This window comes from Tympanuchus pallidicinctus, unplaced genomic scaffold (genome assembly GCF_026119805.1).
Source record: "Tympanuchus pallidicinctus isolate F22 unplaced genomic scaffold, pur_lepc_1.0 scaffold1, whole genome shotgun sequence".
NCBI lineage: Eukaryota > Metazoa > Chordata > Aves > Galliformes > Phasianidae > Tympanuchus > Tympanuchus pallidicinctus.
This window is the reverse complement of record NW_026294618.1, coordinates 9,564,839-9,592,240: the sequence shown is the minus strand read 5'-3', so window position 1 is coordinate 9,592,240 and position 27,402 is coordinate 9,564,839. Positions and strand designations below refer to the sequence as shown.

General features: G+C 43.6%; 2 protein-coding genes across 4 annotated transcripts in view; both read right to left on the bottom strand.

Moving 5' to 3' along the window:
• Positions 1–4,921, bottom strand: part of WDR35 (WD repeat domain 35) — a 36,715-nt gene extending 31,794 nt beyond the window's left edge. For both annotated transcript variants that reach the window (XM_052688090.1, XM_052688099.1), the window contains exons 1-5: positions 4,814–4,921; positions 4,129–4,246; positions 3,268–3,339; positions 1,585–1,677; positions 203–331 (exon numbers count right to left, since the gene is read on the bottom strand). In XM_052688090.1, the coding sequence (XP_052544050.1) occupies positions 203–331; positions 1,585–1,677; positions 3,268–3,339; positions 4,129–4,246; positions 4,814–4,837 (436 nt within the window). In that variant the 5' untranslated portion in view covers positions 4,838–4,921. The remainder of the gene's footprint in view (positions 1–202; positions 332–1,584; positions 1,678–3,267; positions 3,340–4,128; positions 4,247–4,813) is intronic.
• Positions 4,922–10,118: 5,197 nt separating this feature from the next.
• MATN3 (matrilin 3) lies at positions 10,119–25,519 on the bottom strand. 2 transcript variants are annotated; one of them, XM_052688576.1, is made up of 8 exons: positions 25,387–25,519; positions 22,897–23,466; positions 20,259–20,381; positions 20,050–20,172; positions 18,454–18,576; positions 16,553–16,675; positions 12,832–12,937; positions 10,119–10,633 (listed from the first exon to the last, which is right to left on the bottom strand). In XM_052688576.1, exons 1-8 carry the CDS (start codon positions 25,517–25,519, stop codon positions 10,576–10,578), a joined length of 1,359 nt encoding a protein of 452 aa, XP_052544536.1. In that variant the 3' UTR covers positions 10,119–10,575. The 2 variants fall into 2 exon arrangements, with proteins under 2 accessions (XP_052544536.1, XP_052544526.1); XM_052688566.1 differs by lacking the exon at positions 10,119–10,633 and having other exon boundaries at positions 10,641–12,937.
• Between the last annotated feature and the right edge of the window lie 1,883 nt (positions 25,520–27,402).

Sequence of the window (27,402 nt, the reverse complement as noted above, 5' to 3'; positions counted from 1 at the left end):
ACAGAGCATTGACTGTCCTTAATAAACATACCACAAACTAAAGGAAGGATGCAATCCCATACAAAAACTAAAGCTGCAAAAGAATATAAGCAACAACTTCTAAAGTAACTATTAATTGTATTTATATAGAGAAAGAGTTGCTATGAACCAACTTCTGGAAAATGAAAGCTATCTAACAAGACAAAATCAGCAAAGCTTTTACCATCTACAGATCCAACAATCACAGCTCCGTCTTCATACACAATACAAATCTTCTGTCCATCAGCATTCCAGCTCATGCTTCGAACAACAGATTTATTTCTGTTGTTTATCATCTCTTCATACCAAGCACCTATTAGCAGTGAATAAAAAATTGAGGTTTACTTCTGATTTGATAATCCTCTTGCTGATTCAAGACTAATCACCAAATTTAAAGAATAAAACAACCCTCAATTAAAAGATATACATATAGGATACCAATGAGATGCTAATCACATTTCTTAGCAATATAATTTCAAGAAGCTGCTAAAAACAAATACAACATAATACAGAAACATAAGAGTTTATAAAAATTACCAACAAATTCAATGAAATGGAAAAGCATTTGAAGTGTCTGCTTTAAACAAAAATGGGATACAAGTTAATGACTCTGAAATGCAATAAAGAGCTGCAGAAATAGTCTGTTTTGGAAAGAAATTAAAGAGAACATTGTTCCAAAGTTTTTGTGGAACTTCAGAAAGACTATACCACTGTGTGAAACCCAGTGCTTTGGTGTGCTTTTCTTATTCCCAAAAAAATAGGAACAAGTAAGAAATAAGAAAGGGAAGCCAAAGTTTGGGAGGGGCCTGATAGGAAGAAATCTATGCTTACATAATTTCAAAAAAGACCAAAACACACAGGGAAATAAACAGAAGAAAAAACTGCCACTGATAAAAATAAGTACTAAGTAACTTACAGATTCTTCTCCCAGACAGGAACCATAGAATCATAGAACGGCCTGGGTTGAAAAGGACCACAATGATCATCTGATTCCAATCCCCTGCTCTGTTCAGGAGTCACCAACCGCCAGACCAGGCTGCCCAGAGCCACATCCAGCCTGGCCTTGAATGCCTCCAGGGATGGGGCATCCACAGCCTCCTTGGGCAACCTGTTCCAATGCCTCACCACCCTCTGTGTGAAAAACTTCCTCCTAATATCTAACCTGAACCTCCCCTGTCTCAGTTTAAGACCATTCCCCCTTGTCCTATCGCTATCCACCTTTGTAAACAGCCGTTAAGCTAAAGGAGATCACTCGTGCTTTTTTATTGTTCAGTACGCTGTTTTTGTCCAAGGAAATAAAGAAAAAGACATTTAAAATAAGACATTTGTAGTGGTTTACCAAGCACAAGGCTAAAACTTGCTATCTTTTCCTTAGACAACTCTGCAGGACAAACACCTTTTCATAAGCGGCGCTACAAAAATTCAGACAATTACAATAAAAACTTGAAAAATGTTTTAAGCCTATTTTGACTTTTTCAGAAGCCTGAAAAAGATTTATTAAAATCACCAGCAAAGATCTCCCACCGTATGGATTATTATCCAGTCTCAAAGCTGTCTGCAGAGTACCTTTATATATGATCCACACAATGATGAGCCCGTTTTGATCACTGGTTGTTAATTTGTGGTACTGTTCATTCCACGTCACCACCTGCACCGAACCTAGAAAATCATACACTTTTTGTGTTTATGCCATTTAAAGAAGTTAAGGGAAAGCATGACATACAAACTGATTGCCCTGGAGCTAACAGAAATTTGTACTGTCAACTTGGATTTCATTTCAGACATTCTTTCTGTACCATTCCTTTCCTCTTTCAAAACTCTGCTAAATGCCTCCCTTCGCTCCTTTATTCACCCATCTCAGCAACTCCTTCTCCAAATTATACCCAGAATATTGTTTCAGTATGCAAAAACAAATCGTAGTTTCTGGTGGTTTCTGACTGTCTCAGACATATTTGACAAAACTTTATTGTCCTAAGAAAGTTTCTTGGTGCTCTTTTCTTTTTCTTCTTCGTAGAAATAGTTTGATCCTCAGTAGTGCCGTAGGTTTAAAACCAAACATCTCTCCTGCTTATCAAAAAGCACATTCTCCTCACTACTTCAAACCTTCAAGTCTCAAGAGGATCCTTCCTGCAAACATTTAATTTGATTTGAAACACCTTCGAACAATTTCGACGATTAGTTCCTATCAGTCTAATACTGGATGTGAATTTGATCACTTCAAGCATCACAATAATTCAGTTCTTCACCAGTGGTTATCCAGTTCCTCTTTATCCTTTCCATTTCTCTTTACTTCAGTCATAAGCTTTACCGACAATCAAAGATACACTGAATGGGGTAAATGTAACCTATTTCAGAATCACAGATACCCATTTAAAATACCACTAAATAAATTCTTCAAAATTAACCTTTTTATCATAATTAGGCCCCTAAAGTAACCTGCTATCAAGCTGCAAATGCAAATCTTCATAAAAAGGTCATTTCTTCATCTAAGGATTTCAGCACCCCCATCTTATCACACTGTCCATAGATAATGGCTGTTTATCATGAGAGATTCCAATTCCTCCCTAATTTCCCTGCATTCAGTTTTTACTTTCAAGCACTCTATCCTCCTGCAACCTGTTTTCTAACCTCTCTGAACTCAGTCTATCAGCCAACAAACACTCTATGATTTGTCAACAAACGTGAAAGGAAGATAAATATTTAAGAGAAAGATGAATTTGCTAAACTAACTGTGACTTCTTCAGAAAACATTAAGCTACCATAACAAGCAGCATCCTCCACTTCAAAATAAATCTAAACACCTTTTCCTGAATAATGAACAGAGACTGAGGATTTTAGAACAAGTCAAAACTGAAGCAATAAAAAATTAGGCTGTAAGGTCAAAGTACGCAGACCTAAGCATGAAAAACTCATAAGCAAACTTTAAGTATTAGACTTAGGCTTGGTTTGTGCAGCATGCATTCTATATCATGCACAGCACACCAGCCAGAAGAACAGGGATGACAGATCAGTTTGATTCTCAACCCAGTAATTCATTCACAGATCATGAAGGATTAACTTTAGGTATTTATTTCATCAGGTACCTCAACAGGAAATAGGCAGCCAAGCTGTCACATACCTGATTATAATACTGATATCTTTATTTTACACTTTTAATTAAAGCTTTGAGAAAAAATACTCTATACATTTCCCCAAATCCTGTATTTTTAATTATAATTTAAAAAAAAACACAAAATGCCCATGACTTACCACTATGGCCTTCAAGAGTTTGATTCATAGAAAGATTGCTAGGAGCTGCAAGACCCTTTATTTTTGCTTCATCTAAAAATAACAAAAATAACTATAAAATAAACCTAACAAAGTAAGGTTATTACTGTATGTAACAGTACTTCAACACTAATGACCATTTATATAAATTAAATTATAAAGGCATATCTGTAGGATGGATTTTCCACCCCTCAGTTCAACATGTTTGTCATCCAAATCCAGATTGATCATTACACTTGAACAACTTCTAGGAAAACAAAACAAAACAAAGTAAAATCTATGGCTATCACACCAGAAACAGGTTTAAAAGAACTGGAGAATACATCAGATTTCACTTCTCTCTGAACATGTTTAACTTACTTCAAGGAAATATGCAACTTTCTTGCTAGAATAACAATATTTAAAAATAAACAAGAAATAATGACATTCATTTCAAAACAAATAAATCACAGAATCATAGAATGGCCTGGGTTGAAAAGGACCACAATGATCATCTAGTTTCAACCCCCTGCTATGTGCAGCAGACCAGAGCCATGTGTATATAAAAACGTCTATATAAAAATAACAAAAATGAACGTTATGCCCAGAAAAAAGATGCACTGGAAGTTCAGTGAGTGTAAAGCTCAATAAATAACAAGTATGCCAGGTAAGGCAAGCCAAAGGAGAACAGTGGAAAACAGCAGTGCTTCTGATGCTTATGCAAATATATAACCATCTATAACAGATTTAAAACATATGCAGTATTGTCAAGTAACTTCTGGAGAGAGTTGTGCTTTCAGAACTTTGAAGTGCAGTGCGTTCTGCTCTTTAAAGAAAGATTTTTCTTTTTTAAGTGTGAATTACCTGTCTGTGATTCTAATCTTAAAACTTTCAATAATCCATCCTCTCCACCACAGGCTATGAAGCCTTCTTCCTTGTTCCAGGAAATACATCTTAATCGGACGTTGCCAGGAATTGCAATCTGAAAACAAAACATTTTTTTATCCCTACGTAGTACCAAAGAACCTTTTTTTTTTTTTTTTTTTAATGTCAGAATATTCTAAGAATGCTTCAAAATCCTCGTAGCGGATTTATAAATTTAGAATTTAAACAGAATTATATACAGAAGTAAAACACGGCTCAAAACTTTAGAAAAGGGGAACACAGTGCATCTAATGTATAATCATGGAACAGTTTGGGGTGGAAGGGACCACTGAGATCACGCAGTTCCAACCCCTGCCATAGGCAGGGCCATCTCCCTCTAGCCCAGGCTGCTCACAGCCCCATCCAGCCTGGCTTTGAATGCTTGCAGGAAGAGGACATCCACAGCCTCACTGGACAGCCCATTCCAGCGTCTCATCACCCTCACAGTACAGAATTTCTGCCTAATATCTAATCCCGCTCGGCTGCTCAGCGCTGGGCACGGCCGCTGGGAGAACAGCCGAACGAACCCCACGACGATCCGTCAAGGCCCCCCGAGCCGCCGCTCTCTGCAATTCCGCCCCCCACCCCGCGAGCCGCCCGCCGCCCCTCGGTACGCCGGCAGCACCTTCTTGCACAGGTAGATGAACATCCTGGGACAGGAGGCGCGGCACGGCGCCACAGCGCTAACCTCCTTCGTTGCCCTGGCAACCGCCGCCGGAAGCGCACTCTTGGCGCTTACCTTCTACTTCCGGGCAGCAGCGGCCCGCCCCCTCCTCCTTCCCCCCTTTCTCCTCTCCCCCTCCCACCCCGGACATGGCGACGGGGCTGAGGGTGGGGGATTGGCAGCTCAGTGTGTGCTCAGTGGCTACGAAACGATCCTGCTCGTACCTCTTTAATTAATAAAGACCATTCCGCTTTCACATAAAGGAAAATCAAAAAGTGTGTGAATCCCACATCATATTTTTATAGAGAGAATTACCCCAGAATTGCCCACTGTTGGCTGGGGTAAACGATGGAGGGCAGCAGGCATTAGACACAATTATGCTCATTCACAGGCTGTGTTGGACACTCACAATTTACCTGGGCTGGTACCTGCACTCAGTGTGTTAAAGGTGTAAGGGAGCCCTTCGCAATCAAAGAATCACAGAATGGACAGGGTTGGAAGGGACCTCAAGGATCATGAATCTGCCATTCCCGTGCCACACGCATGGCCACCAATCTCCCCATTTAATACTAGGCCAGGCTGCCCAGGGCCCCATCCAACCTAGCCTTGAACACCTCCAGGGATGGGGCATCCATAACGTCTCTGGGCTGCCTGTTCCAGCACCTCACCACTCTCTGTAAAGAACTTCTCTCTGACATCCAACCTAAATCTTCCCTCCCTCAACCTAAAACCATTTGCCCTTGTCCTGCAGTTGTCAACCCTTTCAAAGAGTTGATTTCCCTCCTGTTTGTTTATAGGCTCCCTTTAGGTAATGAAAGGCTGCAATGAGGTCACCCCGCAGCCTTCTTTTCTCCAGGCTGAACAAGCCCAGCTCCCTCAGCCTGTCTTCATAGGGGAGGTGCTCCAGTCCTCTGATCTTCTTCGTGGCCCTCCTCTGGACCCTCTCCAACAGCTCCCTGTCTTTTTTGTACTGGGGGCTCCAGACCTGGATGCAGTACTCCAGATGGGGCCTCACAAGAGCAGAGTAGAGGAGGACAATCACCTCCCTGTCCCTGCTGGCCACCCCTCTTTTGATGGAGCCCAGGATACCATTTGCTTTTTGAGCTGCAGAGGCACACTGCTGGCTCATGTTCAGTTTTTCATCCATCAGGACCCCCAGCTCCTTCTCTGCAGGCCTGCTCTCAAGGACCGCTCCTTCCAGCCTGTATGGATGCCTGGGATTCCTCCAGCCCAAGTGCAAAACTCTGCACTTTGCCATGTTGAACCTCATCAGGTTCACTCGGGCCCACCTTTCCAGCCTCTCAAGGTCCCTCTGAATGGCATCCCTTCCTTCTACCATGTTAACCACACCACTCAGTTTGGTGTTGTCAGCAAACTTGCTGAGGGTGCACTCGATTCTGTCATCGATGTCATTGATAAAGATGTCAGAGTGCACAGGTCCCAAAACAGACCCCTCATTACCGGCCTCTACCTGGACACAGAGCCAGTGATGACCACTGTCTGCGGCCTTCCAACCAGTTTCTTATCCATCAAGTGGTCCACCCATCAAATCCACATCCCTCCAATTTGGAGATAAGGATGTGGTGGGGGATGGTGTCAAAGGCCTTGCTCAAATCCAGGTAAATGACATCGGTCACCTTTCCCTTGTCCACCGATGCCATCACTCCATCATAGAAGGCCACCAGATTGGTCAAGCATGACCTTCCCCTGGTGAAGCCATGCTGGCTGTCTTGGATCACACTCTCATTCCTCATGTGATCAAGCATGTCATCCAGGATGATCTGTTCCATGATCTTCCCAGGCACAGAGGTGAGACTCACCAGCCTGTAGTTACCCAGGTCCTCCTTGCTCCTTGTCCCTTTCTTCAGAGAGAGATGGTGCTGGTTATATGCACAGTGCCTCAGCAGCAGTAGGATGAGGCCCAGGCCCTTGTCCCTGCCACTGTTGCAGAGGGCTCCAGAAGCAGCCTGTGGCCAACTGAAGACACCACTATGAAATGCACCTCTTACATGCCAAAGCTGCCCTTTAGGTGATGGACCTAAAAAAAAGCATAGGAGTGGACAGTAAGCTATCAGTGTCGTGTTTTCTGCATCCTGCTCTGAATACTCATCCACTTCATGCAATGCAAGTGCCATCTATCTCCAGGGTATCACCTTGAGCCTCTTCTTCAGGATGAACAATCCCAGTTCCTTCAGCTGCACCTCAAAGGACTTATGCTCCAGACCCTTCACAGCTTCATTACTCTTCTCTGGACACGCTCCAGGGCTTCAATGTAGTGAGGGGCTCAAAACTGAACACAGCACTGAAAGTGCGGCCTCACCAGTACTACGTACAGGGGAATTGTCACCTCCCTAGTCCTGCTGATTACATGTTTCTGATACAAGCCAGAATGCCATTGGCCTTCTTGTCACCTCAGCACTGTGCTGGCTAGTTGCCAGCTAGCACCCCTGAACACCAAAATAGGAACATTTTGTTCATTGTCTTCCATAAAGGAGGATTGTGATGAAGTACTCACACCTGCATCTTGTCAAGTTCAATGCCATATCCCTCTTCTGAGAGGCTATCTGAAAACGTAGAGATAGAACTAACCACTGGTTATCATCAGATCATTTAATTGAAGGTACACTTTGTATGTAACTTCAAGTGCTGGACATCCAACTTTTTAACTAATGCTGATTTAGGAGCACAAACGTAAGAATTATAAAGCAAAGTTGGCTCAACTCCTATGTGTGATGAACTACAGCATCTTAGAGCTGAACAAGAGGGCCAGACATAAGTTAGTAAGTGGAATTATAATAATTTGAAAATATCACTCAAAAAATCCTGCTTAGTTATTTTTTGTAACAGTTCTCTTCACTGAAGTTATATTGTCTCAATAATTGAAATAATATGTTTACTCATCCATACAAGAGCATATGTATTTAAAATGAATAAGTTTTAGAAATTCACTCAATTTGACATGCTCTTATATCTTGTTTTTTTTTTTGTTTTGTTTTGTTTTGTTTTTTTAATTGCTTATATCACCTTGGATTTTTATCCAGTGCTTACAGAGTGAGACAAGATAATTGCTCAGAGGAATTAAATGTTAGATACTATCATTACTCAGTAAGTTTGCAGATGACATCAAGCTGGGAGGTGGTGTTGATCTGCCTGAGGGTAGGGAAGCCCTTCAGAGGGATTTAGACAGGCTGGATCGCTGGGCTGAGGTGAATGGGATGAGGTTCAACAAGGCCAAGTGCCAGGTCCTGCACTCGTCCTTGGGGACGAGTGGCTGGATGAGTGTGAAGAGGAAAGGGACCTGGGGGTGTTGGTTGATACTGGGCTGAACATGAGCCAACAGTGTGCCCAGGTGGCCAAGAGGGCCAATGGCATTCTGGTCTGCATTAGAAACAGTGTGGCCAGCAGGAGCAGGGAGGTGATCATCCCCCTGTACTCAGCACTGGTGAGGCCGCACCTCGAGTACTGTGTTCAGTTTTGGGCCCCTCACTACAGGAAAGACATTGAGGGCCTGGAACGTGTCCAGAGAAGGGCAACGAAACTGGTGAGGGGTCTGGAGCACAGGGCTTGTGAGGAGCGGCTGAGGGAGCTGGGATTGTTCAGCCTGGAGAAGAGGAGGCTCAGGGAGACCTCACTGCACTCTACAACCTCCTGAAGGGAGGCTGTGGTGAAGAGAGTTTTGGCTTCTTCTCCCAGGCAACAAACAGGACCCAGGGAAATGGCCACAAGTTGTACCAGAGGAGGTTTAGGTTGGACATGAGGAAGAACTTTTTCTCTCAGAGAGTGGTCAGGCACGGAATGGCTGCCCAGGGAGGTGGTGGAGTTGCTGTCCCTGGCAGTGTTCAAGAGGCATCTAAATGAGGAGCTGTGAGGTATGGTTTAGTAGCTTTGGTAGCAATGGTAATGAGGTAGAATAAAGGTAGAACGGCATTATGAATGCTAGCACATGAAACAAAGCTTGTCCAGCTGACAGCTTGCAAGGCAGATCTGGCCTCCAGGACAATTTTCCACTATCATATGAAATTATACATCTCATCTGACAACCAGGCCTAGTGTAAGTGGGATTACCGTAATTTGCTCCCAGCTGCCAGGAACCTGAGAAGTCTTTCACTAGATTTACAACTTGTTTATTTTTTCTAATTACAGAGGCTGTGGCGTACCCTGCTCCCATAAATCCTTATGTAATACCCATGTTCAACCCAAGGACATAAGAGTAAAGAGCTGGATATAAAACTCCGTGAGTTACAGGGGAAAAAAAAAAGCATGCACAGTACTTTGAGGAAGCAGCTGAAATAGTGAGGTTATCCCATGCCAACTGTAGCTGAAAGGCAGCAAACGGGTGGAGGCACTTCACAGCATAATGCTGACACACCAATCCAGCAGCCTGGGAGAGTTTGCAGACTCATTTTCAGTTCTTGCTGAAGCTGTGTCCCCTGTTCATCATTCAGAATTTCATGCCAACTTAACATTACTGGACAGACATACCTGAAGGCTCACTCATATATATAGCTTTTTGTTCCATTTTACAACTTCAGAACACGAGTACGTGAGAGAATAGAATGAAGCATACAGTGTTTTCATCCTACTGAAAGATCTTCAGCTTTTCACTCTTCCATTTTACTGTTGCCATTAATGGGGTGAACCTCTGTTCAACAGCATTCACTCAAAAATCATACATACTGTCTAAGTGAACTCCTGTCCTCTGACTTTCCTTGAAATTGTCTCTATCTACTAAGCTCAGGGTGTGACATGAGCATCAGTGTTGTTACAGCATGCCCTTGGCATACCATCTACCAATTTAATACTTTGTGTAATTTAAATATAGTTTTAAAACCATTTGCATGATTGCAGAGGCAAGTATGCAGAATGAGTGGGTTTCCTTTGACACAGCAAGGTTTGTTGCCCAACTTTGTGTGCCCAACTGAGACCAGTTGTCCTGGGAGAGATTTTGGAGTGACAAAAGCAGAGATTGATTGCTTCCATAACTCTTACAATATAAAAAACCTTGAAATGGAGCTAATATTTTGTCTTTCCAAGTGCAGAACCTTGAAATGACTGTTAGTCTTCAACAGACACCAGCAAGGAGTCATAGGTGTCAAAATCAAACTGTTCTTTTTCCATCTGTGCGACTCAGCAGCCGTGTCCTGTTTAATGATGCAGAGTTCTGTGATTCAGTGCCTCTTCAAGGTTTTGTTTCCTGGTCTTTGTTAAACTATTTTGTAACACACACACTTTAATACGCATTAAAAAAAAACACTTCCAACATCAGTGTGCTTGTTCATACTTTATTTTATCAAAATAAGTTACAAGACCCCAAATTACTTTCCCTTTTAATGGACGGATTCCATGGGCACACTTTTACTCTGCCTTGCCATTTCACATCTTTATATGAGTGAATACTGTACCCGTACTTTTTTTTTTCCTGTACTGCTTTTAAATAAGACAATAAAAATGCAGTTACTGCAGCACAGAAATACCTGCTGTACTCCTTGCAGTACAGACCAAAGCAGGTACAGTTGGCTTTATGGTTACAAAATGAAATGTACATGAAGATCCTCAGGGTCACTGTACTTTCAAGACTGCTGTCTTCCTGAAGTCTTCTTAACACTTGCCAATAACAACGACCAACTGCTTTTCTGTAAGCTGCGCAACAAAATAAAGCTTGCTGAACACAATAAAAAGAATTGCTTATGAAAGATCATTTTGAAGGCGAGTAGAACGCTGCCTCAGACAACCTGCTGTGTGCCTTGATAGGCTTGCAGCTTCTGAGACACTTCATCTAGTGGTCAGATGTTAAGGGTGATAAAATAAATAGCTACCAGGTTTGGTTTATTTATAATCTTTCTCATTACTGCATTTCACACAGATACGTTGCTTTTTAAGTGAGCTTAATAAGTGCTTGAACTAGAGATTTCAAGATGTTTTAGAGACCTGTTAAGATCTAGTAACTTAGCAAATTTCCTGTACTAAGGAGTTGGAGCAAGTGACATTCAGATCTGAGGAGCAGCAGATGATAATCTCCACTGCTTTTTCCAGCTTGTTCAGAGAGGGTGCAAAGGATACAGATTGCTCAGAAAAGAATTACTTTGAAAGAAAGCATTGGTTATTTGTAATGAAGTGTATTCCTAACTTGAAACCACCACCGTCTTGTTTCATATCAGTGCTTTTGAGATAAATACTCTATTACTATTGAGATTACAGTATAGGCTTAATTATCTCAGCACTCAGTTTTAACTGCTTACATTCCTGGAATGATATATCTAAGTTACTCCAAAAATAATGCCTCCTATTTATTTCCATGAAAACAACAACCGGTACAAACAGCACAGTAACACCATTTGATACAGCACACTCTCAGCTAAAAGCTCTATTTTTCAGTGTAGTCACCTCCCCTAGCCATTTTTGCCAGTTATGAACAAAAGTCTGCATATGCCAAGGTCATAAAAATCCACACCAGCACAAGTAACACACTGCCGCTTTCACCACTGCTGAAATGCACCATCCACTGCCTCACTGTGCCCACATCCACTGCTTGGTCCCCAGAAAGATTCAGCAAGCGCTGATGAATGTCACTGGGTGCCATTTTTTGAACATGGAGGAACTCAATGGCACACCTTTGCTACGTATGCACTTCCATGTCAGATGTCATTTTGTCAGATAGCCCCTCTGCAGCCATCTGTTACATGGCAACAGAACACAACATTGAGAAGGTTGAAACTCTACAGTCATCCCAACAACATCTGCCTCAGATGTCACAGGCCGACATCGTAAAATAGGAGGCATTACTTTTGGAGCAGCTCTCGTATTTTAATCTAAGGAAAATCAGATTCTTCCCTTCACCTTTCCAAAGCAGATGAACTCAGTTCTAGAGACCCTAAAAGAAGGATTTACACTTAAACCTATAAAAATAACTTTGAATTTATTAAAGAGCCTGGAAAGTCTGGCGTCCTTGGTAGCAGACTTCATTTATCTGTACAAATGTCAATATAGAAAACTTGACAGCATCCTGCTTTGACTAATCCAACGTATCCCCCTCTTCATTGATTCTGAATCCCTAGTTATCACAATGACAACCGCAGGCCTGGCCCTGCCCTGCATTAATTCCTATTGGAACAAGAGCACCTTTCACAGAAAAACAAGCATGCAGTCTCAGAAGTTTCCAGTGCTGCAAACATACCACAACCTTTGGTAAACTGTCACTGCCATCAACCACTCTCACTTTTAAAAACTGTGCCTTCTGCTGAATTACAGCTTGTCCAACTTCCCGTCAGTAGTTCTTGTCATTCCATCTGAGGACATTTATTCCAGCATTCAGGTTTGCCACCACACCACAGAATTCACCACTTTCATTTTTCCTCCCACGTGTCTGTGAAATGTCTGACCTGGGAGCCAGGCACCTTTCTCTTCTCTGCTGCTGCAGTGAATGGAGCCAGTAAACCTTGCAGCCTGGGTGCTCAGCCTGCCTCACAGCCCTCCCACTCTGTCCAACAGATCCCTAATATCTCACAGCAGTTGAGTATTAACAAGTTAGTAGGTTTGTTTGTTTGTTTGTTTGTTTTTTATATAAAAAAGCTTGTATGCCAGCTTGGAAGCCACAGCTGGTCAGACTGCAGCCATGCTGCCTCTGAAGGGCCCTTAGAAATGTTGGGACATACACAAGCTACTAATAGAAAAGCTCTAATGTGAGCATTTGCTGTCAATGTCACCTTGAAGAATTACAAATAGAACAACATTTGATGTCCAACATAATGAATATAGTCCAGGTGATGGGGATTGTGCATTTTATCTGCAACCTGTTAGGAAAACCCTTCAAGGAAATGTGAAAACAGAACAGTATTTGCAACACCCATGATTTCACTCCCTAACATTTGTACAGTCAAGAAAATGCTTTTGTTTGTGAGGTGTGTAACCCCCAGCTTCCACCAAAACAGCTACCTTTGAAACAGCAGTAAAGAGCTGAACACGTAAGAAAAAGGATATGTTTTGTGGACAGAGCTTCCAGGCGTGAGGTGACTGAATCCTGCAGTGCAGCTATGGCTTCACACTTACAGGCCTCTTCATTTGTTACAAGACTGCTTGTTGTGGCTTCTAAGAGAGAAAACAGCATTTAAAATACTGATGAAAATATTTATAAGCCAGGAAAAGGCACAGAGACTGTCAGACTGCAGACTGTCAGACTGCAGCCCACGGCAGGGGGGAGGAAGAGGTGACGTAGACGGAGGTCATCTTGTAGCACACGTGTCCCAACTCCAGCAGCAGGGCAAGCAAGAGAGAGCTCAGCTCTGACTGAAAAGGAGGCAGAGCTGGGAGCTGGCCTGCCTGAGCAGATCCTCTTGAGCTCTACAAATCAGACTATTATTGAGTAAAGCACAGACGCCCTACCCTGGGGGCAAGGACCAACCAGCCTCCTCCCATCAACTATAGTCACTAGACCAATCTTCCCTCTCATCCAGAATATCCCCTGCCCCAAAAGTTAGGGCACACTGGGAAATGGGATGAGGATGCTCAAGTGCTACAGACTAAGAACCTGCAGTTCAGATTCCATCTTGTAAGAAGCACTTCGACCATCCATGCAGGAAGGCTACTAGAATCACCTTCTATTAACTCAGCTATATTGTAGGCTATGACTAACTTTTTGGGTTTTGCTTCAGAACCTGGGTTGCTACCTGTCAAACCTGGAACACAATGCCATTTGGGGTGTCTATGACACACAGGTATAGGGATTTCTTAGAGTGCATAAACAGGCAAAGTTAATTCTCCAGGGAGTTTTGCAGCCAAGCAGAAAGGCAGGTAGTGATTTTGAGTACATAAAGAATTATCAGTGTCAGAAATCAATTGGCTTGGGTTGGTTTATGAGATACGGGTGGAATTTAGATACTTAAGTATCTAGCGTGATACAGAATTAAAATTATTCATTTTGCCACTTTGTAAATAATACAAAATATGAGGAACACGTTCAATAATGTTAAAAAGCAAGCAGCAGAGGTTCAGCTAAGCCATCATGTTTCACCCCACAGGTATGCTTTTAACATTGGCAGTACGCATGCATGGGGAGCATCACCCTTCATTTCTCAAGAGATGTGAACATCAGTCCACTCAATGTCACATAAATATGTATGAAGGGTCCCAATCAGTCCAAATGAATTTAAAATCCAGTAGGAAAGCTGAGCAGTTAATATGGAGGAAAGGTAATCAGCCTCTTAGGAAAGACAAAGCAAACACTGCCATATTTTGCAGTGATTCGACTTAATCTGTTCCAAGGTCTTGCCCTCAAGCTTACTGAGGACCAGGGCCTCAGCTGTCCTTAAGAATTCTTTTTTTAACATAATCTACCACAAAACATGGATGTTCACAAACAAAAGGCTCAGATATGTGATAATTTGTCCTGGAGGACAGATTCCTAGAGGATTTTGCTGACTATCTCCCAGAAGAGCTGGAAGTAGGCTTTCCTAAAATTAAGCTTCCTGATTTTACTTCTTTTTATGTCTGATATTCCTTAAGTGTGCATTCCATCACTGCATGGTCACTACAGCCCAGGCAGCCTCCAGTCCTGATGTCACCAATCACGATGAGAGCCTGCAATTGTGATTCCTCCTGTATCTGTAGGAAGAAACCTTAATCAACAGGCTCTGCTTGATCAGACAGCCTGTAGTAGACCCCAGCCACAAGGCTCCCTTTGTTGCCTTGGTCTCTGACTCACCCCCAGGCTTTCAACTTGCTCATGGCCATTCTTCAGGAACAGCTCTTCACTCTCAATTCCTTCCTTGATGTAGAGGGCATTGCCTCCTCCCTTCCTTCCTTGCCTGTCCTTTCTGAACAGCTTGTAGCTATCGACAGCCACATTCCAGTCGTGGGAACACCCCACCAGGTTTCAGTAATGGCAACTACATTGTGTTTTTCCAGTGGTACGGGGACTTCAAACTCCTCTTGTTTATTTCCAAAGCTGCAGGCATTGCTGTAGAGGCAGTTCAGTTGAGCAGCCGGCCTTGTCGCCTTCTTAGTGGATAACTCCTTAAATCCTTTCAAGTATTTACTTTTAGTCTCTCTGTTGCCTTCATAGTCATAAGACGCAGCAGGTTGAAGGCTCCTGCTAGAACCCTGTCCCTTAACTTAGCTATGCCATCCTGCACCTTGTTGAGGGCAGTTTTGCTATCACCCCCTGCCTGGTTCCAACCAGCCTCTCGGCCATGTATTTATCAGATGGCTTTTCCTGGAGCTCTCAATATCCCTCCCTGTCACCAAAGAGATAGAGAAAAACACCCCCTGTACTCCTACAGCACTAACCACCCCAGTTCCCTGAAGTCTCTCAGGCTTCTCTCAGTGACTTCATCAATGTCAACATGAACTATCAGTAAGGGATGGACATTATTTTGTAACATTTGTAGCACGTTAACATGTAGAACAAAGTTGTACTTTGTTCTTTTCAATTCTCTCCCCCCATTCCAGCAGGGAGGGAGGGAAGCAAGTGAACAACAGTATGGGTGCTCAGCCACCTGCCACCTTGAACCACAACAGCTTGCAAAGGCACTGACAGTAGATTATTCAAATGATTTTTTTTTTCCAGATTTATAAGTGCAAAGCTAATCAATGCTAAACAAATGATGAGAGCATTTTAGCAATAAAACAATAGAAATATTGTACCTGGATACAATTTCTCTTCTTTCTTAAATTATTTTGGTTTCTGTTTTTACCATGCCACTGATATTTCCATTTTGCAAGGAAACTGATGGCTGCTTGACTTACAGAAAATGACTGAAATACTGATTTTCAAAAGTTTGTTCTTTCAATATTTCACTCAAAAAAAAAAAAAAAAAAAACTCTGCAAACAGATTCATTTCCAGCAGTGCAGAAAATCATTTGTACCTTAGAGCCAGTGTTGAAACTGGTGTCTCCTTGATTCCACTGAACATGTATTTGCTCAGCTCCCATTTTTTGGAACCTCCTGCCAGCCTTATGGCCAGTGTTACAAAGAAGAGCTGTTCAGAATTTGGCTGGAGGAAAGCCAGTTCAAAATATCACACCAGCATGGTTGGTTTCCCATTGACTGCCAGTGAAGCTTGTGTGTTTGCATTTGAATTCTCCAGTGGCAAATACAGATCCTTTTTGGATTATGTCTGTTTTAACCAAATTACTTTTCCAAATGACAACTGTCCAAGAGTATCCTAAACTTCTCTGCAGAGCTTCTGTGAAGGTCAGAGTCTTCCAGCATTTGCTATTCAAAATACTGTGCAATTCTGCTGCTCATGGGATGCGCAACAAATCATACAAAGCATGCTAGGGTGGTGTTCTTACACTGTAATTATGTTTTAAGTCCAGACCTACAAAAAACTACTGTTTTTGCAGATAGTCTTTGGCTATATCCACCTCTTTTGGACTTTGTTCTTACATAGATCTTTAGCTGCTTCATGCAATGTCTAATTATTTGTGCTCTGAGCAGCTGTAGATCAGACAAGGTACCACTTGAGGTCCCTTCCAGTCCAACTTATGATTTCACATCAAATTCTGCAGAGGCTCTGCAAACAGGGTTTGCTGACTACAGAGTGATAAAGAAGGGTGAAACGTCAGGCTACGAGTGCTGCTAGGCATGAAGCACTTCATATATCCAAATGCTGAAAGAGGAGAGGGCAGAGTGACATAGAGCTGTCTTATAGCACTTCAGTGATTAGGTGGGGAGAGGGACAGGAGACAGCAATCTGGCCTTACTTGAGCAAGTCTTCTTGTCTGGGTTCAGGACGTAGCCTTGATAGCAGTCGCATGTGTAGAACAGATCATCTCTCACACAGACCTGCTCGCAGTCATGCCTTCCAGGTGCACACATGTCAACAGCTAAGAAAGACACCGGAGAAGAACATTAAAAGATATCCCAACTTCAGACTGTGTATTTGGCATTAGCAATTCCCTCTTGCCACCATACTCACATTTGGATTCAAACCAGCATGTTTTTATTGCACATCCACAGGCTATTAGCCACAGTAAGGCACACAGAGTGTGTTTTTATCTGTCAGCATCACAAAGTTAATACGACCTTGGGAACTCCGGCAACACTTTTCTTTCATTGTGACAGATTGTGAAAGGAACTGAACTAGCAGTGACCCAGTTACAAAATAATGATCCAAAGGAATTTCAGAGAACAAATATCTGGATTTTAAGAGAGCATTTGGCATTAAGTCAGCTCTAATTAGATAAGATGCTGTTTTATGGAGTGAAAAGACCATAATCAGGACAGTATTCAAGGCTGCTCAAAAAAAGAAAGACGTGGCAACTGCTGCCAGTCACGAAGTGGGTACTTTATGTGTGAGGAAAATGTCTTCTGCCAAATTTAACACGTCAACTCCAAAAGAGCAAGTTGAGGAGTTCCTATATTTGGATATCTCAGCAGTAAGGAGGCTCTGTAAGGCAAAAGTAACTGAAGACAGAAAGAAAGAAGTAGAGACAGCAAGAAAACAAGCAAAGGAGCAATGAAAGAGCCCCTCCTGGATCTATGCTATTTTTATTATATCAGAAAGACTCGGAGAGTTGAGAAATCACAAGCAGCTTGCTGCAAAATGAGACTGAAGAGGGAAAAGAATGAAAAAAGCAAATACATTGGACAAATACTCTGAAATTTGAGTCTGCACGGGGATAATCACTGCTATGAAAGGAGATTCAGGACTGGACTCACAAAATGGATGCCTCTCTACATTCATGTTTCCTCATGGATGTTTACTGCCTCTATATAATACCAGTTGAGAGTTAATCTTTAGAACTGTATTTACAAAATCTGTTCCTGAACTACGCAGGAAGAAGTATTAAGGAGTTTGCTTCTTTGAGATGTGAGAGCTTTGAATTAATCGGAGAGATTTCCCTAGGAATTTCCTGGGATTGTAAACATGGATTTGTCACAGCAACTATGGTAAGGAAAGAGACTATGACAGAAGTAAAAAATAGGATTTTTACATCAATAAATCATCATTGAGACATGTAAGGAAATGAAAAGTGAAGTTTAAACCCTAATGGAGTGAAAATGACACAGAGTACACATTCGTCTGTATGTACTATGTATTTCTACATGTACCAACAAGATCTATGCTCCTATTCTCTGCAAGAGACCAGCACTGAGAAAGACCATTTCTCTCCAGCCCCTGTAGCTTTAAGGCTGGAGTATTTTTTTAAGGTCCAAACACATCCATCAGGAAGAGGTACGGACTCTCGTCTGTCCTGAGCACAGTCCTTGCTCTTCTTCATCTCATTCCTACAGCTTCATTATACTGGTTTGCTGAAGAGTTACCTCACGGGTAGTGTGTATCACATATTCCTACCAAATATACCATCCTTCTCTGCTGTTCAGGTGGATATGGCAACTCATGCCCCAAAAGTGTGAAAATACTGAGAAGCCCCCAGGGAAATACAGCAATAATTACAGCAATTGCAAGCCTCCCACAACTGTAGAAGATTCAAAAGTCTCAAATTATTACTGTAAATATGAAGGAAAAAACCTGAACTTGTACTGTGCTCTTAGGAGTTGTACAGCAACTCCTGAATTACTATCAGAAAAATAATGTAAATTAACCTTAGAAGAGTATGTGATTTTAGCTGAACACAGTTTTTCCTTGGCCAAGTCTTACCTGAGCAAGTCTTCTTATCTGGATTCAGAGTGAATCCCTCAAAGCAGTCACAGCTGTAGGATCCACCGTTTCTCCGACAGACTTGGGCACAGTCATGCCTTCCAGGTGCACACATATCCATGGCTGCCGTGGACCATGTTTTAGAGGAGAAAGCAATTAATCCTTCCCAGACACTCAAGCATCGTAAATACTTGAACATTTATAAATATAACTTAATCAGGGTTCAATCAGCACCCTACCTACCACATTCTTTTATAATGCTACAGATAACTGAACTCAGTTCCTAATTATTTAATGCAGGAGGCACATATCTGAGCTCCAAGATTGCTGCACCACATTTCACACAGTCTGATTTTCACTTGCAGTTTTGACTGCCCTGAACAGCCCTGTGATGGATGAAGCTAAAGCGCCGTACTGAGATGAGCCATGTTGCTGTTAAGTGAGAAAGAGTGATTTTTCACTCACCGAGGGAGGGAGGCACTTACCAGGCTCAAAACTTCTGGATCCAAAGGAACAACTCTTCAACTCTTCAACTCTTTCAAAGGGTAGATAATAGGAGGAGAAGGGGAAATGGTTTTTGGTTGAAGAACGGAAGATTTAGGTTGGATGTCAGGGGGAAGTTCTTTACACAGAGAGTGGTGAGGTGCTGGAACAGCTGCCCAGAGAGGTTATGGATGCCCCGTCCATCCCTGGAGGTGTTCAAGGCCAGGTTGGATGGGGCCCTGGGCAGCCTGGGCTGCTATGAAATGGGGAGGTTGGTGGCCCTGCCTGCGGCAGGCGGGTTGGAGCTTCATGATCAGTGAGGTCCCTTCCAACCTGAGCCAATCTGTGATTCTATGATTCTGTGACAACTCCAGAAAAATATTTGGGGAAAAAAGTTTTCCTAATAGGCTAACTTTTCAGGGTGAAAATTCGAAGAGTAGGAAAGGAAGAAGCTGCTTTTAGTATAAGACTGGAGTTGCTATGCTGTGGAGCACTGCATAGCCTATCAACAGCAAGCTTTTAAAAAAAAATTAAAAAAAAAACACCTGAATTTTGACAGGGAGATGGAGGGGTTATGGAAAAATGGACAGGGTTTAAGTCCTATACAGAATCATAAAGGTTGGAAGAGACTGCTAAGATCACCGTGTCCAACAGACCACCCACCCCCACCATGCTCACTAACCATGGTCCTCACTGCCACATCTCCACGCTTCTTGAACACCTCCAGAGACAGTGAGCTGCACACCCCCAGACAGCCTGTGACGATGCATAACCTTCTTTTGGAGAAGAATTTTCTCCTAATATCCAAGCAGGGGCACTCACACTGGAGTGGAGACACAGTGCTGGTCAACATGTCTGATATAGGTTCCCCATCTCCCAAGGGCAATGTTTAGGAAGTACCATGAAGACAGTGCAGTGGTAAGTAAGTGATGAAATATATATATTTTTTTCAATTGAGAGTTCTAAAGAAAAGTGCAGTTCTATTGATATTGGAACCAAGAGGAAGGGCTTCAAGAGTTGATATCTCCAAGCAATTTTTCAGCCAGAAACAATGAAGAAGATATGCTCATTTATTGTTGAGTTCCATATACAAACATAGCCTTTAATTCCTACCTGAGCAAGTCTTCTTATCTGGATTCAGGGTGTAGCCTTCAAAGCATTCACAGACATAGGACCCGTTGTTACTCACACAGATCTGATCACACTCATGCCTCCCAGGTGCACACACATCCACAGCTGCAAAAAGAACATTTTTTAATAGGTTTCTATTTGGAATCATCTCAGAAATGGCAAGAATAGTACTTTTAGCAAAGGAGTAATACCTGAGCACGTTCTCTTATCCGGATTCAGAGTGTAGCCTTCATAGCAATCACAGAGGTAGGATCCGCCGTTACTCACGCAGAGCTGCTCACAGTCGTGGGTCCCAAGTGCACACGTATTTGCAGCTACAGAGGGCATTTTCAGAAAAAGCATTTCAGTCATCTCAGGGGAAAGAAACACTCACTGACATTTTATGCCTATGAAAGTGTTTCAGGTTTTGTACTCTTTGCCCGATTAGTAGTGAGAAATCTCAGCGCTGAATCACCATCACAACAGTTACAGGCATCATTCACAACATTTTATAGCCTTTCAGAAAGAGGTTGTGAATGACACCAAAGTAGCTCCCCACGAAAAAGACAGGCTGATCTGCAAAAGGATGGGAGAGAGAGGTTTTGAGCATTTTGGAACATGGGTTTTGGAACCAAGGGGGAAGGCTACGGGTGAATTCTCACTTCGAGAGTTGACATCTAAAGCAATTTTTTTATTAGAAACAATTACAGTAACTCACAGAAAATACACCCATGTCTCCATGAGCTTCATCTATTAAAGTAGCCTTTAATTACACCGGGCATAGGAACTCAGCAATAAGAAAGACCTTCTGGCTAGCTTGCGAAGCTCCACTTAGTGGCACAGAACCTGATGCTTCCAAAAAAAAAACCTCTCATGTAAAATGAAATGTGACAGCACAGTAAAACAAATTAAATTACAATAGAAAGAGCATCAAGAGTAGGAAGAACAGGAAAGTAATTCAGAGGTGCTAGGAGAACAGCACCTCTATCAGGGATAAAAAGTGTCCATGCAATGCTGCCCTGCATAGGAAGGCTAGATATTCACTTCAAATGACTTTAAATGATCTTTAAATGACTGTATGTAGATTAGATGAAAAGGGGAAGAAGAGAGAGCAGGAGCAGAAAAAAAAAAACAGGTGATGGAAAAGAGGGGAAGAAAATCAGTGAGAATGCTTGAATTGTCTCATCTAAGGTGAGTTAACATTAAATGTGGAAAATGTAGGTGTCCCCTAATAAGGCTGATTGAAAGTGTGCCTTGTCTTTCCCTTGGCAAACACTATCTCAAACTAAGCCAGTGTCTTTTCAGTTATGACCTTGGGAATAAGAGAATCCATCTCAGTGACTTAGGAACAAAATCTGTGGGTGATATTTTCAAACACAACTGAGAAGCTCAGATTCAAACGGCCAGATTTTTGTGGCAGGAAAGGCAAGTTTCCACTGACCTTGACACCAACTCAAGGAGATTTTCCATCTTCGGGATGGTCTCATGCTGAATGATGCTCTCAGTGCATCAAGGACCTGAATCTGGCCAAGTGTTTCACCCCTGAACATTACTTTTCTTGTTCCCAGTTCACCCCACAAACAATCTTGTTTGGCTTGGCCAATGCAAAGGACCTCCTAATTGTCACTGGTGAGTCCAAATTTCTGGCTGTCCAAAAAAACAGCGTGCAGTTGGAAAAGACCCAATTTACCCACACTGTCTTACAAGACTGTCTTCAATTCACTTGGCTTATAAGAACCGTTTGAAAAGTTGTTCCCTTTACCCCAGTCTCATTCATAAGTCTTAAAGAGCCTGGCTAACTTTATACAAGAAACTCAGAGTTACTCTGAGAGTATAAACGAGTCAGCTCTCTTCGGTAAGCCCTCCAGCTTAGCAGAAGCATAACTGCTGTACCTCAGCACAATAAATGGTAATTTTCAGAACAAGAATTTTTTCTTTGGTGCTATGAAAAGCCTCACTTTGGCTAGGCCATAGGTGGAAAATTAATGCTATTTTCACAGCACTCGTACCTGCCCAGCCAGGGGGAAGCTTGTATCTTCTAGCTGTTAGGGAGAGGATGTGGTCACAGCAGCAACACAGCACAATGTCAAGCCAAACCTCAAGCATTTCCTATATTAATTACTGGGCAAAGTGTCCTGCCTACAGATGGTCCCACACATTCATTTTATATCTAGAGAAAGAAGTCTATTCACTCTAAATGTATTCAAAAGATACGATGGGCATTTTTAATAGGGCTGTGAAGTAATGAAGTAACACATTCTCATCAGCCGAGTTCCTAAAGCAATGGCTGCTATGTTAATTCTCTCACAATATTGTTTACACCTGATCTAATCCATTTCTTGTTGGAAACTTATTTTACAAGGCATTTCCTCTGAATCTTACTTGAAAAATCTACTACGTGCATGCCTTTTTATTTAACAAAAAGTCTCTTTTTTTTCCGTGGCAAGGTTGCTTTTAGGCAATCCTAAGCACTCCAGATACACCACAGACTTCTGTCAATGATGGTAGCAGCCCACCCTGCCCTGGCATTACTAGTATCTACCCCAAGCCATATATGCATCCAGCCCCAAGTGCTGCTGAAGCATTTCTGCATCAAAATCAAGAGGGGGAGGAACATGGAAACACGACATCAGTCCTGTTCCTCGCACGGTGAGGTTGCTATTCAAAATGAAAGGTCGTTACTTGGCCTCAACTGAATAGAAGGGTTGGTTTGTTTGCCCAACCAATGGCGAAGGAAATACGTAAATGCGATACAGAACACTGCTCAAAAACTTCTTTCTTAGGTTGTGGAACCACAGCAGGAGCCAAAAGGAGCCAAATTACGCTACTGTCCTGGCCTGACCACCTTACCACAGAAGGTCTCTCGGAACTTGGCTGTCAGCTTCTCGATCACACCGTAGGTCTCCACATAAAAGACGTGTTCATCCAGCGGCTCGCTGGCCATTATCCGCAGGGACTGCATGTCAGCACGGCCCACCCCCACCGCGTAGATCTCAATGCCAGCCGTGCGGGCGTTTGCTGCCACATTTTCAACCTGGTCTTGCGGCCGGCCGTCCGTCACAACGATGACCACCTTGGGGATGTTGAAGTTGGCTGGCCGGGTACCCATTTCCTCAGTGAAGACTTCGTCCATGGCAGCTTGGATGGCGAGGCCGGTCATGGTGCCAGCAGACAGGGGCTGAATGCGAGACACGGCCTCCTTCATGGAGGCTTTATCAAAGTAGGTCCGGAGGGGAAACTCTACCTTGACGGTGCTGGCGTAATTCATGACTGCCACACGAGTTGTTCTTTCACCAACGTCCAGAGTATCGATCATTTCTGACAAAAAGACTTTCACTTTCTCAAACTCTTCAGGTCGGACGCTGCGGGAGCTGTCGATGATGAAGACGAGGTCGAGGGGACGGTTCTTGCAGGCAGCATCTGTCAGGAGGGAAGGACAGCACTTCAATCTACCAGAGCTGAGCAGACCAGAGCTCCCAGCGCAGTGACAGCTGCAGTGGCAATGTACTCACACCAAATGAATAAAGGCACCTTCATTACCAAGGCAGAGGCTGAAAGTTACAGCGAGCAACACATTTGAAATTCTAAGATATTCATTTAATGCAATTGAAAGCTTCTAAGCATTAAAAAATACACTTGAGCCCACAAAATGTCAATCTATCATTGATACAAGCAGCTGCATAGATGAGTTGCAGCCTATACAGATTAGCAACGATATATAAATGCATTTATTTTTATAAAGCCTGAATTTTTACAGCAATAGAAATGAAGTGTTTTTTTAAAAACGGGACAGTCTACATAGCAGATTCTTACTGTATTTGTTAGCAGTTGTAAAAATACAGCAGAGTAACGATTAGAAATTATTTCTTGTTTGCAATTCCAAAGCCAAAGTACACAACAAGAAGAAATTCAGAGGCAGATGATGCTGTTACAAATACTGTTGTTGCTGCTTTAAAGCTTCCATAGCAAAGAGCAAAGTATTTTCACATGTAAAAATATACACACATATTTGTAGCTTCAACAATTCCTCACTGACATAGAAATCTGGACTGAGCAGAGACACCACAGCTCGGAGCAGAGAAAGACAAGCAGCTCTGCTAGGAAAACTCGGAAAGAACCATCAGTACCAGGAGGCAACCTCAGCCGTATGCTCTGAAACCCCATCTTGAAACCCTGACCTTGATGTGAACAGGGTTTGCCATCAGGGAATGGGTTTGTACTACTGGCACAAGAAAAAAAGACAACCTAGAAGCAAAGTATTCCTACCAGAGAGGCATAGAGGCATCTCTGCCCAACAGCCCGTTAGCCAGCACAATGTTAAGCGTTCAGGCAGCCTGAGTACACTTAGAGTGTAAACTCACACACTTGTCCAGCTACTACCAAGCTGACTTCTATTATTTCATTATGGTTTAAAAATAGATAAATAAATCCCTGTCTTCAGAAGGCTTTTCAAAGTAGAGGTGAAAATGTTTTTTTCCAATGCATGAAAGAACTTTTTCCTGTGCAAGTGAGAAGGAAGGAAAAAATCAAATTGCACAGCCAGGAAACAGCACTACAGTTGGATTTGCTTTGGGACAGAGAAGCAGTCAGCTGAACTGCAGATCCCATCCAGGCGCCTTATATATACTTCTACATGCATCCCCCAGCTTGCTGTCTGCATTAGCATTTAGAAGCACAGCTTTGTGACCCTCCTGAAGCTCAGAAAATGTAAGGTAATGTTAGTACATGCACGTGCCTCTGAAGATATGAAAGAAAGAGGCACACTTCTCATCCTACAAAGGAAAAGGCCAAATGTGAGATTTGCAGGTAAAATGATCATCTATCTCAGAAGAGGGAACAAAACTTTTCAGCAGCCAACTCCTTCTGAGTCTGAAATAGAGACGTTCTGAAAATTCAGTGGGTATAAATCAGGTGTTAAGAGGGAGGCAAGGGGAGAAGAAAAGGAAAGAGGGAAGGGGAAAAGAACAGGAAAAAAGGAAAAAAGGGAAGGGGAAAAGGAAAAAAGGGAAGGGGAAAAGGAAAAAGGGAAGGGGAAAAGGAATCACATCATGTAAAACTCGAAGGGACCCTTGGAGGTCAGCTGGTCCAAGCAGTTGATGCTCTTGTCTGCACGCTTGGGGCCCCGGACAGCTGCAGCTAAGATGTCCTCAGGACCCAACTTTCCGGCAGTCACTTACAGAAGCAAGCACGCAGCAAACCCCACGGGAAGCCAGGGCAGCGGGGGCCCGCAGAGGCCGCGCAGCGCCGAGCAAAGCAAAGCATGGGCAGGAGCGGCAGCCGGGCACAGCGCAGCGGGAAGCGGGCAGCTCCGGGCGGCGGCGCGGCACAGCAGCGCGGTACCTGCCGCTCCGCGCCTCCCGGGGCCGTTGCCCGGCGGCTGCCGGCGCAGGCGGTGCGGGACGCCGCGCGTCGCGGGCAGCAGCGGGAGGAGCAGCGCCAGGCAGCAGCCCAGCGTTCCGAGCGCCCGCCGCATGGTGCCGCCTGCCCGCCGCCGCCGCGCTGCCTTTAAAAGCCCGCGGCCGCTGCCCCCGCCCGCCCCGCGGCCGCGCAGCCTCGGAGGGAAGGATTGAGGGGTGAGAGGGTCGGCGCTCGGAGCGGAGGGGATGGAGGGCTGAACTCATCGCTCTCGTTGAAATGATTCGTATGACTCCGTTAACGCTGCGCTTCGAGCTTCAAGCGAGCGTCTCCGAGGCAACGTTTGCGAAGAATACGGGGAAAGGCTCACGGGCGACCTGCGAGGCGCACAAATCCGCCTTTGTTTTCAGTTCTAATCCCGGTTGCGCTGCCCGGTAGCCAATTTCGGGGCAGGCGGCGTAAGGCTCGGCAGAACACACGACTTCTGGCGCAGGACTGCCATCATTCAGTGCCTGCGGGCAGCTCGCTCCCGTGCAGAGCCACGGGCAGGGCTGCCAGAGCTCGTCTCCTTTGACCTCTGGAAGGGGAACTGTTACCTGTGATGAGGAACAGAACCACAGCCTCTCACCTCACCAGCGATAGTCTTTGGCATTAGTCACTTCAGCCACTTGCCTTTCTGACTTTGGAAGAGGCCATGATGGCATCTGCAGGGCTGACAGCACAGGGGCCACATCACCACCATTCAGAGCTGCAGACCCCAACCCCTACAATTCCATGCAATGTAGTTAAAGACCACTTCAGTTTCACACATTCTTTACAGTGACCTGAAAGGAGGCTGCAGAAGGGAGGGTGTAAAGCCTCTCCTGCCTGCTTACCAACAATAGGACACTATCTCAGGCAGCACCACAGGAGGTTCAGATTGGATATTAGGAAGAATTTCTCTGTGGATGGAGCAGTTACACATTGAAACAGGTTGCTGAATGGAGTCTGCACAGCTGGAGGTATTTAAGAGATGTGGACGTGGCACTGAGGGAAATGGTTCAGTGGTAAGACTCTGCAGTCAGGCTGATGCTGGGACTTGATGGTCTCGAAGGTCTCTTCTAACTTAAGTGATCAATTCTTCCAGCTCTCCTCCAAAAACTTGTATTTTAGTGGTCTTTGCTCTTAAAGAATCTCTCAAGAACTCAAGCTCTCAAGAACTCAAAAACTGAGCGCACTTACAGGACACCAGTGTGCAAAGGTAACGGGAGAGGCAGGGTGCAGAAGGGCAGCACAGGACATGCATACACTACTGCAGCACAAGGTGCTCTCATGGATGGCATTTTAGGTAGAAATCAAGCAGCCTCGTGCTGATATGTGGGAATGACCAAAAGCATTTTCTTAAACAGCAAAGCAACAGGAAGGAGGTACCTATTGCAGCTGACTGGAATAACCAACAGCCTGCCTGCCCCTTTTCCCTAGTTTAATCACAGATCCCTTTCGTCTACCATGGTAGGAAGCTCTTCAGATGTATCAAATCAGTAAAACGTATTTTATCTGTTACTGCAAAGGAGGAAGAACAGAAAGATCTCAATTTCATCTGTTTAAAAAGAGAACAGTACTGAATGTATGGCACACACCCAACAGCTTTGGACATTCTCCAGTGCAAGTACTGCTCTAGTCCCACTGGGTGTCTGTCCTGCTCTTAACATCTGACCTTACCAGGCATCAAATTTGCCCACAGGTCTGGAAGGTTTGAGTACAATTCCCTTTACTCAGCTTACATAAGTAGCAACCAAACAGAAGGCCACTGAGTTGTTCAACTGCAACCAAGGCTGCAATACGAGCTTGTATACTGAAGGGAATCCATGCTTTCTATACACAGGACTTCTGCTAGAGAACACGGATCAACCACTGCACAACACCATTCTCAGTCAGTGCCATACAGATACGGCTTAGTGAACCTGCCTGCAGGGCACTGAAGGACTTCAGCATTTAAAAAAGAGGCAGACCAATCCAGGC

Bases quoted from the DNA above. Each gene is read 5' to 3' on its own strand.
- MATN3 (XM_052688566.1), bottom strand. From the start codon at position 25,519: ATGCGGCGGGCGCTCGGAACGCTGGGCTGCTGCCTGGCGCTGCTCCTC. The intron at 16,676-18,453 runs GTAAGACTTGGC...TGTCTTTCTTAG, and splicing joins AGATAAGAAGACTTGCTCAG to CTGTTGACATGTGTGCACCT. The intron at 12,938-16,552 runs GTAAGGCCAGAT...TTTCTCTCTTAG, and splicing joins AGACAAGAAGACTTGCTCAA to AAGCCACAACAAGCAGTCTT.